The sequence below is a fragment of the Symphalangus syndactylus genome, chromosome 2 (assembly GCF_028878055.3).
Source record: "Symphalangus syndactylus isolate Jambi chromosome 2, NHGRI_mSymSyn1-v2.1_pri, whole genome shotgun sequence".
NCBI classification, from domain to species: domain Eukaryota; kingdom Metazoa; phylum Chordata; class Mammalia; order Primates; family Hylobatidae; genus Symphalangus; species Symphalangus syndactylus.
The window spans coordinates 101,332,119-101,345,608 of record NC_072424.2 but is presented as its reverse complement, the minus strand read 5'-3'; the positions used below and the strand labels follow the sequence as shown (position 1 = coordinate 101,345,608).

General features: G+C 33.7%; 1 protein-coding gene across 5 annotated transcripts in view; it reads left to right on the top strand.

Moving 5' to 3' along the window:
- TRDN (triadin) overlaps positions 1–13,490 on the top strand; it is a 407,513-nt gene that overhangs the window by 86,440 nt on the left and 307,583 nt on the right. For all 5 annotated transcript variants that reach the window (XM_063621032.1, XM_055263048.2, XM_055263039.2 and 2 more), the window contains exons 3-4: positions 2,671–2,829; positions 3,900–3,932. In XM_063621032.1, coding sequence (XP_063477102.1) covers positions 2,671–2,829; positions 3,900–3,932 — 192 coding nt within the window. The remainder of the gene's footprint in view (positions 1–2,670; positions 2,830–3,899; positions 3,933–13,490) is intronic.

Sequence of the window (13,490 nt, the reverse complement as noted above, 5' to 3'; positions counted from 1 at the left end):
GAAAATCAGAAGCTGATCTCAAGCTAGCAATGATAACTGCATAAAAATAGCCTGCTTTGACTATTTTAGAACCAGGCAATATATATGTGTCTGCAAAGTACATATAGTGCATTTAAGCATAAGGATAATTAAACTGATTTCAATTTTGTTGGATTTTATTGTTAAGCTCTTCAGTTAACACTTAGAAAGAAGGGAAATGGAGAAATAGTCTCAATCTATTCTCATCATAAAAATCTCATTTGCAGATTTTTCCATTAGGTATAAAATATACCAGTGCTAAAAATGCCTTTAATGGTGCCAGAACAATCCAGTTCCTTACATATGATTCTTTTAAAATCCTCAATTGCAATTATAAAATTCCATTTCATTTCCTTTGTCTAAGGTTTAATCTCACCATTCAAACAGCCATTTTTGCTCACATGAAACTCTCTGGAATGTAGTAAAATGGGGTGCAAAGAGTGAAAGTACATTAAAAGTGAATCATGGAGACAGGCTTCCCAGAGAGCAGCGTTTTACTCCTGGGGTCACTGAATGGTCTGTGTGCTCCACGAATCCCTCAGAATGGAATATAAAATTAAAAATTTCCCCAGAAATCCTCTCTTTCATATACTTTTTCCCTTCTCTATGAGATCTTCCCATCAGTATAAACCATGGGATATTCTTCCTATTTGAACAATGGTAAAAACAGAAAAACTCACTATGATCCTAGTTCCTCTTCTAGTATTACTCAATCTCTGTCATATACAGAAAAATATACTCACTGCCTCCAAATTTTTCTATTTCATCTTGAATGCACTCCACTGAAACTGCTTTTTGAAGGTCATGAGTGACATCCTCATCATCCAATCCAAAGGTCCATTCTCAGTCTTCAACTTCCTTGACCTATCCATAGCATTTTCCAGCTGATCACTCTATCCTCCTCAAAAACAATGTATTAACCCGGTATCTAGTGCATTACACTTTCTCGGTTCCTTCTCCCTCTCTCTTTCTTGCCCACTCCTGCTCTGCCTGCCACTCTCTCTGTCATCTCCCCTCAGAATACATTGTTGGCTCCTGCCTATCTCTCTGACTTATCTCCCTGATGTTTGTTAAAGTGTCTCTGGGTCAACTTCCTTGGTGATCTCACTCATTGTTATGGCTTTGATACCTTCTGTCTTCTGTTGGATTCTGAAGTTTCTGTTTTCAGGTAGAGCTTCTCTTTTGTATATCACATTGCATTATACAAATGTCTACATCTTGATGTAAGTATCTAACAGGCAACCCAAATTTTGAAAGTCTAAAACTCAGCTACTTTTCTACTCCCAACCCCACCCACACCCAAGAAGAATCTTGTTTCTCTCCCGTCCTCCCCCAGCTCAGAGCATTGCCTTCCTTCCTTCTAGTTTCTCACACCAAAAACTTAGAAGTTATCCTGGATTTCTGTCTTTCTCTCACATCACAGCCACACTGGAAGCATCTACTATTAATTCTGTCATTGAAATACATTCGGAATCTGATTGCATCTCACCACACACACTGTTACCACCCTGATAGAAATCATGATCATCTTTCTCTTGGATTATTTCAGTTGGCTTCATACTCGTCTCCCTGTTCCAGCCTGGCACCCTTTCAATCTTCAACACAGTAAAGGAAGTCAAATCACTTCATCTTTCTGCTCAAATCTTCCAATGACTTCCTATGTCAATCAGAGTAAAAGCCTAATTTGATGTACTTAACCTTTAGATAGTATAATACATTGATATAATTCTCATCTCTTAAATATATCAAAGAGTGAGGAATCTCTGAAAAGCTAAAATAGTTTTTAAAATTAAGGAAAACACAGCTCTAAAATTTAATTACAGCTTGATAAAAAATCAGATGCAATTTATACCATATTTCTAGATAGATCACCTCTATAATCACATCCTAAAGGCTATGCTTGCCTCTTCAGAGCAGTTTTCATATGATTGGAAGAACAAAATTTTGGAAATCCCTAATCTATTTGCTTGCATTTTTTATGATTCAATCTTTCATTTAGCAAACATTTTATATCTCCTAGGACATAGAAAAGGGAAGACTTATAGATTCTATCCATTGAAGTTACTAGCAGTCCAAATACTTTTTTATTTCATGTACAGGGATGACTAACAGATAAATCCAATATATTCCAACTAGAGCTTGCTATGATCACTAACTTGACTATTCCAGATTCTTCCTGTGGTATCACAAATTAGAATAAATGGGCCTATCAGTCTTAATTTAGCCACAACTACCTTACTTAACTTGCAGAACTTGTTATTTGTCTGAAAACTTACAGAGTCATCTTTTCTATAATGCTGTCCCATACGATATGGGCTGTAATTATTTCTTCCATTCCTGAACATCCATAACATAGGGTTTATTTGCACTCTGGGTAACATAAATACACATTATTTAATTCATTCCTAATTTTTTCCTGTGCTAACTCTTATTTGGATTATAAACTTCCCAAGGGCATTTTCTTTCTTGGCATGCATGCATATTATAGCAAGACAGTTTCTATTTCTGAGCAAAAAATTGTAGCCAGGAGATATTTAGAATGTTGAAATTGACATATTCTTTGTGTCAAAAGAACAAATCAGTAAAAACAGCTTTTCTTAAGTTCTTTGGAAATGATCACAAATTTTTTCTTTTTTTTTAAATTACTTTTAGCAAGCTCTATTGCCAAGATTGGCTCAGATCCTTTAAAACTAGTACGTGATGCTGTGGAGGAAACCACGGACTGGATCTATGGCTTCTTTTCTTTGTTATCTGACATCATCTCATCTGAAGATGAAGAAGATGATGATGGTGATGAAGATACTGATAAAGGTACAAAGAACATAGAGATATATCTAACTGCTAGGACCAACATTAAATATGTATTATAGTGGCTTGCCTCAGTTTAAATTCAAATGAGCACTTGGGTCAAGCTAAACCAAAATGAATACACTTCTGACTGCTAAAAGCATATCAACAGGCTGCCAAACACAGTAAATTGTTCTTTATTTGATTTTCATCTTATAGCTTATCTACCACTATGGCAAAGATGTCAAAATTAAATGCTAATATTAATGTAACATTACAGCAAAGAGAGTCTCATTATGCACTACTATAAAGCCACAATACAAACTCACATTTATATGCTTCTTTGGAAAAAATAGTAGTATTTTTCAAGTTTATCTCTAGGAAGATTAAAATAAAAACAGTAAAACTAAAAATACATATAAGTGTTTTATACACATATGTCATATTTATAGTCATATAGCAGAAAGCAATCTTACTAAAAGTACAATCAAAAGAGTAAATTTATTGGATCAAATGGTGGTGTAGAATAGAAGGACACATTCTAAATGTCCTAACAATTATGCAACTAACCTATGTGCTCCCTCATATATATTAATGAATAAAAGGAAATAGCCAACTCAAACCACATAAAAACTGCCATTGAATGAGTAAAAAGAACAAAGCATTGTGATTCCATCTATTAGATAACATTTTTTAAGGTCAGTCTTAGTCATCAGAAATCATGTATTCAGCCTTGACTACCAGGAAAGCTTTTATTATTAGAGTATTTTTATAACTTTTCCTGAATTTATATTTGTTTTGGCCCCAGTAAGAGTTCAAGATGAACAATAGAGAATTGAAATTAACATGATATATAACCTATAATGTATAATTTGGATCACTGCCACAATTTTATTGAATTCATAAAAATGAAACAATCTTATATAAATGTATATAAACAAAACTTATACTTAAAAACTGGAATTTGGGAAGCAATGTAATGTAAATGATTGTTAAAACTAATAGATTTTTTTTAAATGAACAAAGGGGAAAATAATGATGTTATATTATTCTATGCTAAAATATTTTCTATTTTTTTTTTAATCTTGGTCTAGGAGAAATAGATGAGCCTCCCTTGAGAAAAAAAGGTTGGTTGTTTTCACCTTTGATAATAATTATCTTTCTCTTATGGTAATATTGGTTTTCAGCATGGTTCAAATATATTTTACTTGAGTTGCAGCCTTTATTTATTTTAATATAAAGGTTTTAATAATTAGGCCAAGATTTATAGTCAGAAAAAAAATACTCAATTTCTTTTCCAATGAAGGTGATCTCACTATTTTTCTGTTGATTATTTTTTAAATGCCTTATTCAGTAGATTTGTATGGATTCATTTATACACAGACCAATATGAGCTGGAATTTGAGGAATCAGGGGAGAATTCTGTAGCCTTAGAAATGGCCCAGAAAATGATAACACGCATGATTTATTCTCACCATGGTCAGATTTATTGATTTTAAATTTTTATTCTTATTCTTTTCCTTTTAATTTTTTTTGCCATCATTATTTTGCATGTTAGGTGATGACTGTGGGCCAGGACAACAAGATGGTGAGGGACATAACAGTCTAGGAGGCAAAGGCATATCCAGTCGGTATGTGTGATGTGTCATTGTCATGGAGTGGAGTCACCTGGATGTGCCTGGATGTGCTGTAGAGGAATTCCTTGCAGGAATAGTTAAGTTGACTGAGTGAAGTGGTCACAGCCTGAATGATGAGAACGACAAACCTAGGACAAAGGACAGCAATGTGGCAGGAATTTCAGAAGCACAGGGATTTTGACAGGAAGGAGTAGGAACTGCATCTGGAAGGGGCACTGGGGAGCAGGTAGTACCATCTTGAGGTACATTTCTTGTGAGAAAAGAGCCAACACTCAAGCCAGACTTAAAACAATTGCAATGTTTTAGTTATTGCTACACACGGGCAGGCTGTTGAGGGTATTTACCCAGGAAGATAACCCTGGCTTCTGTTGCTACTGTGGATTCAAACAGTGGGATCCAAACTTACAGTTTCAGCCTTCCCTGAGAAAATGATGACTACCCCACACTCTCTGGGGTAAAATCCACTTAGTGTATGTTAAATTAGAAACTTTGGATTTGTAACTTATGCAGCAAAAAAGAGCTAAGCCAGTCAAACTCAACTATGGCAAAGGCATCCAGAAATGAAAGTGTTTATAAAGCTCTGTGAGGAGAAAGGAAGGATTTCTACACCAGCAAATCCAGAATGAAAACTCAAGCACTCAAGACAGACTTCAGCCATCAAATTCAGGTTTAGAGACTCTAGATTTGTCTATAAATTTCAAGAGATCAGGAGCAGGGTCTTTTTATAGCTGATTTCCCATACAGAGTGAACATAGTCAAACTTTCAGTGAGCTATTAGTCATTATCTGGAAATAACAGCTTATGCACGTTTATTTTCATTGGAAATGGAAGAAGGGAAAACAAGATAAATAACGTTTGCTCATTTATACTTATAAACTGAATTCCATAAGACTATTATAAAGCCATATTTTTCATAAATTGATATTTACTATTTAATAAAAAATCTTTTCTTTTGATTTAAATTTTTCTTTGAAGTTATTTTAAAATTAAGCTTCATATAGTAATTAGTATAAACTGCAAATTCATACTGAAGTCTGCAGTTTTTAATTTGATATGGAATAATGGTGTAGTCGACTAATCTCAGGGTTGCAGTATTGATTATTAAACAGATTATTAATATGGATGAAATATTTGATTCTGCTAGCCTGTGGAATCTGTTGTTATATATAAATATGGCTTCAGGCTATTACATGTAGTACCTAGTGTCTTTATATTCTTCATGCATATTTTTCAACTTGTCAAAAGCAAATTCATACAAAGCTGTTTTACTATTGTTTCTTAAATTATTTCCTTGATTCAGCAAATCAAATTTTTACCAATAAAATTATTAAATAGTTGTTTAGGGTACTTTTAAAAAATGTTAGAAATGTTTATTAGTCAAAAATAGTCTAAGGGATATATGTCCTTCAACACATGTGCACTAATGTCCTTAAAGATTACATACTCAAAATTAGGAGAATTGACTTTAAATCACCTGAATATATTTTCTTAATAGTATTATTCACAAAGTTACATGAAAAAAATTGACATTTAAGTAAAAATCTCAGATGCTCTATCTTGAGTACAGAGGCTATGTAATAATAAACCTTAGTTGAAAGTGAATTCAGGAAGATCTATTTCATTGTAATTATTATTTTTTATGTGTAAGCTTTTCTTTCATAGAAGTATAGAGGCAATGAGAGCTTTAAAGTAGTAGGTAATATTTTATAAAACATTTATAATACTTATTCTACATTTTAAGTATACTTTCAACATTATTATTAGGGGAGAAATTATATAAATTATTATTGTCTTATAAGTTATTTTATTCATTTTTACATTTACAAATGTTGGTTTAAGAAGGAATTTGGGGGCAATGTAGAATGATAGTCTCTTAAAACATTTGATTTTTACACATCTAAATGACTCTTCATTAATACCCTTCTCAATTCATATATATTCAATAATATTTAGTCATTTTATATTGCCTAAATTATCAGGCTGTAGCATTTTTTATTCAACTGCCCTATGTCTACCTAAAACATTTTATTTGAATACACTTAGTTTTATTTGTTGAGTTATTGCTATTCTTAACAATATAAAAATTCAGCCAGTTTGTTATTTATGGTTGAAGTCTGCAGTTTTTAATTTGATATGGAATAATGGTGTAGTCGACTAATCTCAGGGTTGCAGTATTGATTATTAAACAGATTATTAATATGGATGAAATATTTGATTCTGCTAGCCTGTGGAATCTGTTGTTATATATAAATATGGCTTCAGGCTATTACATGTAGTACGTAGTGTCTTTATATTCTTCATGCATATTTTTCAACTTGTCAAAATTTTAAAATACTAAGTTCTATTACTAAACACTTCATGATGAAACCCCAAGGCACTGAATCTTTAGAAAATACTATATTTTATTACACAATTGTCTAAAAATTATAACTATGAAAACCAAATACTATTATAAATCACATTTTCTGAAAAAATTATTTGTTGTGTATAGTGGTATACTTTGCACATCTGGAAGTGTGCTTTTAAGCAATATTTTTCACACCAGGGTATACATCATGGATCTGAGAGCACCTCACTTTCTAAGGGGTGAAAAAGTGCAGAGAGATGTAAAGGAATTGAATGCCATTTGAATGTTTTCCTAAAATTGATCTGCTTGAGAGCATGCCTGGTTTATAACTGTACTATTTCCACTTCAAATATAAATAAATTTGTTGTTGGTTCTTTATGATATTCAACATTACTCGGAAGGAGACAAAAAAATTAAGTAACATTGCCCTAATAAGATTGTGTGTGTGTGTGTGTGTGCGCGCGCGCGTATGTATGTACAGGTGTGCATAAGGCTTCTCGATACTTGTATCTTTAAAAGTAAAATATAGGGTTAGATTTATTGATGAACGCTGTCTCATTTTAACTGTAAAATACATTAATCCACAGATAGGTGAACTACTTTTAAAGCTCCATTCACTAGATGGCATTCTAAAAAAATTTCACTTTTCAGGTTTAATAATAACTTATGAAGATTTGCAATATATTAACCTTTAGATTCTTAGATTCCTATGGTCTAAAGGTTAATATATTACAGGATGTGAAATCACAGAATATGAAGGAAATTTTAAATTTTCAATATGTACACTTTTTCCTTAGAGAATCATAATGTAGCTCTTGAGTAAAATGTTTGTGAGAGAGGTGGAATGAAAATATGAATTCAAAGAGAAAAGAGAAAGATGAAAACCTTCCAAATGTTAAGAAATAAGTGTTTGATAAATATTTTAAGTTGATAATGACATCTAAAAATATTATAGTGTTTGGAGTTCATCAACTCGGTTTTTAAAAGGGATATGGCAACTTTATTTTTAAATGTCAACATTTACAATAATCTATAAATTATATCACTTATAATCCTTCAACTTATGATGAAACATTTTAGAACTTGTAGGAAGGGATGCAGAGTTTTGCAAAATTTCTAAGAAATGTAAAAGGGAAAAAAATTGAACATGATTGTAATAGAAAATAAACATTTTGCTTTCTGGGTAACTCCTAGGTTTCTGAGTGAGAGCAAAGCACAGAGGTCTAAGATTCATGACGATACAATGTATATCCTTAGCTAATCACTAATACAGAATTCAGACATGTTTTATGCCTTCTGGGATTAAACTCAATCAACAAATGTATTTTTCAATTAGTCTTTCTCGAGTGTTTTCTATGAGCCAAGCAATGAGCTGGTGGAAGAGAACATGTACTATTTGCTTACCACATTCCCAAAGACTAATGATGAACATTTATTAAATAAAATAATAAATGACTGTAATGGAGTTTTGATGTGGTATTGCTAGCATCAGGATCGATGCAACATGTTATTTTATAGCTTACGTAATTGCAAAGGTGTAAAAGATCACCTTACTTAGTAAATTGTACTGCAAATACCACAGTTAAAAGTTTAATGAATACATGATCAAATAAGGCAGTAAATAAGATAGAATAGTTGGGGCATTGTGTATTTGATAAAGATGAGGGTAAATCTTCATGTGATGTTATCATTAATAAATTGAACTGAAAACATATGAAAATATGAATAATAGTAATGATATTATAAATGGATACACTCTATTTTTTAGAAATACAAATTAATTTTAATTCCCTTAATTATTCATAAAGACTCAAAGTTAAAGTTAAAACCAGAGCCAGACTCAGTGACAGATAGACACACACACACACACACACACGCACACACACACACGCAAACATGCACACACTCAGAGAGAAAGAAAAAGGGAGGGAGAGAAAGAGAAAGAGCGAAAATCCACCAAAGCAAAGTTAAAAAATATATGTTTTTTCAGCATAGATATCTTAGTGTTTTTCTCTATGTTCAAAAATAAAATGCTGGTTTATTACTGGTTTATTTTGCTAATAAAATACTGGTACTAACACTTTTAAGTGCAACTTAACAGATACACCTATCTCTATCTCCTTTTTACAGTTTATTCTTACTTAAACCTCCATCTGTAATATATCTGTATATAAGAATAATCATTATAGCATTTATATCCTTTGGAATATGTAATTTTAGAAGATAATAATAGCCTCCTAACATGGAATTAGGTTTTGTAATGTCTTTTCCTGACTTCTAGCTTTAAAGTTAAGAAAGAATAATTGTAGTCATTCATAGTTATGCACATTTAGTTTTTTGGACAGGAGAAACTGATCTTTAATTTTAGGAGCATGGTGGCCTTATGGGCTATAGGTTTATCTCTTGCCTTAGAGGAAAGCACCAGAAGCCAATCTACATTATGTTTAATTTTCTTTCTTGCTAACTACTTGCTCTTTGAAATAAGAAATTGTCCTTAAGGATAAGCTGGACCCAATATAGGGGATGAAGTTCTATGAGATTGTACTTGATGCATGTCAATGGCAGAGGAAGAGATTCCTCACTTAGGGCAAAACAAATTACATTTTCCCCTATAGTCGCATGTTTAAATTTCCCTAAAGCTCTGCAAGTTGACAAGAGCTGCCTGGTAAATTTTAACTCAGTTCTTTCATTGTGTATTTTTCTTACTTTATTATAATCCACAATAGCTCTTGCAGTCAGAGTGAATGAGAAAGAGCCAGAAAATTTAAGCATCATAAATATTCAAGACTTTAGGATTAGGCCATTCAGAAGGTTGTATCACGTCATCGGGAGTAAGATGGATAGATGTATGTGTGTGTCAGAGCTTTCATTGCATCCATCTTTGCTGGCAGCTTCAGTGGTTTACACCAGGCTGAACATTAAGTGTCTGAAAAATACGTGCACGAAAAAAGGAATGAGAATGGAAAGATGACTAAACTTGTAAAAATTCATAGCCTCAGAATATTGGTTACTAGGTAGCCCTAGTAACATTGTTAAGTATACATTTATCTTTGGATGTGTCCTCTAAATAAATCTAGATCAAAACTCATCTCCATAACTGCACCATTGCATATCGCTCTTAGGCTGCATGAGGAGCTTAGAGCTTTATCTTCTGCCTATCTTTCCCAAGCATGGATCAGACCTGTGATGGGGGTGAGAGGGGGACAAAGCCCAGAGAGAATAGACAGTAGGTGTGGGAGTTGGCTCAAAATGAAAAAGGCTGAGGAGGGCGAGATAAAAGGAGATTTAGGATCCAGTCACTTCTCCAGGTGGTTACTAAGAAGTAAACTCTGAGCCCACTGACTCAGGCAACTGTAGTACTTCGTGCTACTAAAAGAGCTCATCTCTGTCAAGGCACGCAAACAGACCTAGGATGAAACAAATAATGGTGGGTCAAACCAGAGCCTGAATTAACAGGCCAAGGAAAGCAAGAGATCAGGTTTTGGTGCCAACATCAGAAGGAAGTAAAAGAGTCTCTGAGGCAACTCAACTCAGGCCCAACCATTTTATGTAGTTCTTCTTGGAGCAAGAATAATTTCATTGATGTTATATTTCTACCTGTACCTAAGATGAAGATGAGTAATAGAGAAAAGGTTGTGAGAGGGAAGCTGTTAGGTCTAATGTATTTCAGAATCTTCTCTCTACAGTTCTGTATGTTTCCTGTTTCAAATTCAAGAGAAGCTAATGTGCTAATTGAATGCAGATGGCTTAAAGTTTTACCTATTTTAAATTATAGATTTTCATTTAGAAAGGATCTGTTGAAAAATAAAATAACAACAAAAAAAGCGTAACAGAAGCCTTACCAATGGTTCTCTGTGTGACAGATTCAAGTGATGTCTTACTTAGAACTCTTTTGCCCATGAGAGACCAAAATCCAATTCACACTGGCTTAATGAAAAAAAAAAAAATACTTTTTTGGCCGGGCGCGGCAGCTCACGCCTGTAATCCCAGCACTTTGGGAGGCCGAGGCGGGCAGATCACGAGGTCAGGAGATCGAGGCCATCCTGGCTAACAAGGTGAAACCCCGTCTCTACTAAAAATACAAAAAATTAGCCGGGCGTGATGGCGGGCGCCTGTAGTCCCAGCTACTCGGAGGCTGAGGCAGGAGAATGGCGTGAACCGGGGAGGCGGAGCTTGCGGTGAGCCGAGATGGCGCCACTGCACTCCAGCCTGAGTGACAGAGCGAGACTCTGTCTCAAACAAACAAACAAACTAACTAAAAAAACACTTTTTCTGTTCAAGTGATTAAAAGGCATAAATAGAGTTGGCTTCCGAAATGACTTGATACAGTTTTTTGTTTGTTTGTTTTTGTTTTTTTTATCATATTATTAGTAAATCCTCTTTCTTCACTTCTGGAACCTGCTTTCCTTCCTCTGTTTCATTTGTTTCAGTCTCAGGCAGGCTTTTCTCTCCTAGCGGCTATTATGGGGACCAGAAAGTTGAGGCCAAAATTATTTTACCTTAGCAACTCAGCAGAAGAGCCTGTTCTCTTCCCCAATGTCTCTGCAAAAGCATTTGGTTCACTCCCATTAATAGGATTTAGTAGCATATCCTTGTTGGAGCCAATCAGTTGGACAGAGAGATGAAATATGCACTTTATCAAGGCCTATGAAATGGACCCCCGCCCTTGGAACTGAAGGGTGGGTGGGTTAGCACGGGGAAAAAAGTGGTTCCTAAAATTAGGAGGAGTATTATCAGGAATAATGGATTCTAGCAGGAAAGCCACAGATATCTATTTCTAATTCAGAATTCCAGGTTGCCTCCCATCTCCGATTTGCTAAATAAGAATCTTTAGGGGTCAAGCCTTAAATAGTTGAATTTTTAAAATCTCCACAATGTTATTCTAACTCACAATCAGGGTGAGAGCCATTGCAACCCAAAAGAGTAATTCTAAAAATAGGGAATGTTATGCATCCTGAGGCCAGTGAGTTAGACAGTCGAGGATAAATGAATAACTGCATAATTTGTTTACACACAGTGACTAGTGTATATAAATCTACTGTTAACAAAATCCAAAACATTAATGATAGGATGCAAACTAAGTTAACATATATATCACTGTCGCATTGACCTAAGCCATTGGAATAACTATTGATAGTTGATGCTCATCATCTGTACATATCAAAATTTTACACATGACAGATTAGTTTGAATGAACACAACAAGGAGGTACTGGTATTGTTTCCCTTTCTGCTGTTAACCAGCTATGGTCAAGCCGCTTCAGTGGCTCCCAGTTCTCACACCTGTAAAACAAAACTGCCGGATTTACTGATGTCCAGGTCTTTTCTAGCTATGATATTTTACCATTCTATGATTAAATTGTGATGCCATACATTATAATTTTATCAAGAGTTTCATCTGGACTAGAGCTTTGAAATTCAAGGCATGGCCCATGGACCAGCAATGTTAGCATCATATGGGACCTATTTAGAAATGCAGAATCTAGGCTCCATCTAGACGTAATGAATCAAAATCTGCCTTTTAAGATCTCCAATTATTCTTATGCACATTAAAATTTGAGAAACATTGATCAAGACAGTAGTTTCACTTTGGACTGTGGTTCTGAAATTACCTGAGAGTTTATTTAAATTGTAGATCTCTAAAAATTTCCTTGCCGTGAGAGACAAATTAATAACATTTGAGTTGTAGCTCAGGAATATGTTTTAAAATCTCCCCAGATAATTCTGATGTACAGACACATCGGTCTTATCTAGCACATCATCAAATATGAAACACGCTAACATAGCCAAAATCTTACTCAAATCTCCAAATCTGCAAACTTCACCATTGATGATCTATAAAAGGTATTATTTGCAATCATTTCTACCTGTCTGGTTTATGTACACATGGGAAATGATATCTCATTTATAGATGGAGAAAATAAAATTCGAAGAGAAAAAATGAATTAACCTGAGATAACGAATTTAATGGCAAAAATGAGATTAGGTAGATATCATCGTAGTATATTTATTTTGAAAATTTTTAAGGATCATTAATATACAGTGTTGAATCTATTATTTTTTCTGGAAAAAGTTCAGCTTATCTTACCAAGTAATCAAACATGATAAAATAAAGATCCAAAATAATTTACATTTATGGGCTTCAACATCTCTGAAAGAAACTGTTCTTAATATCTTCTTATCACTGTATCTGGAGTGGTTGCCCATTAAGTCATACACATACTAGGTGCTTCAAGGGGGAGAGAATATTCCTTTTTATAGTCTTCATTAATGGTGAGTAGTACACTTTCCCCAGAAATATTTGTTTACCAATCAAACATAAAAAGTATTAGAAAATCAAAGAATATACAGATATCTACAGATAATCTGGAATATTTATCTAAAATATTAATAATTCAGCAAAATAGCTGTGTTTGGCATTATTTAATTAGCCACTAAATAGATAACAAGATTTGCTTGTTCATCTGTTACAATTAATCTTTTGTGCTCTAATAACAATTGGCAGATTCTTATAAAGATTCTATGTTTAAGTGAATAAATAATTTGATTTTTTTAATATTAAAATGGGAAATAATGTAAGAAGGCATTTTATTTTATCTGGTGCTTGTGAGGTATCTAGAGAAAACATAATAAGAGGCATTCTTTGAAATACACAACCTTTACAATAATTTAATAAACGGAATTGTCATCTTAAAAGAATCA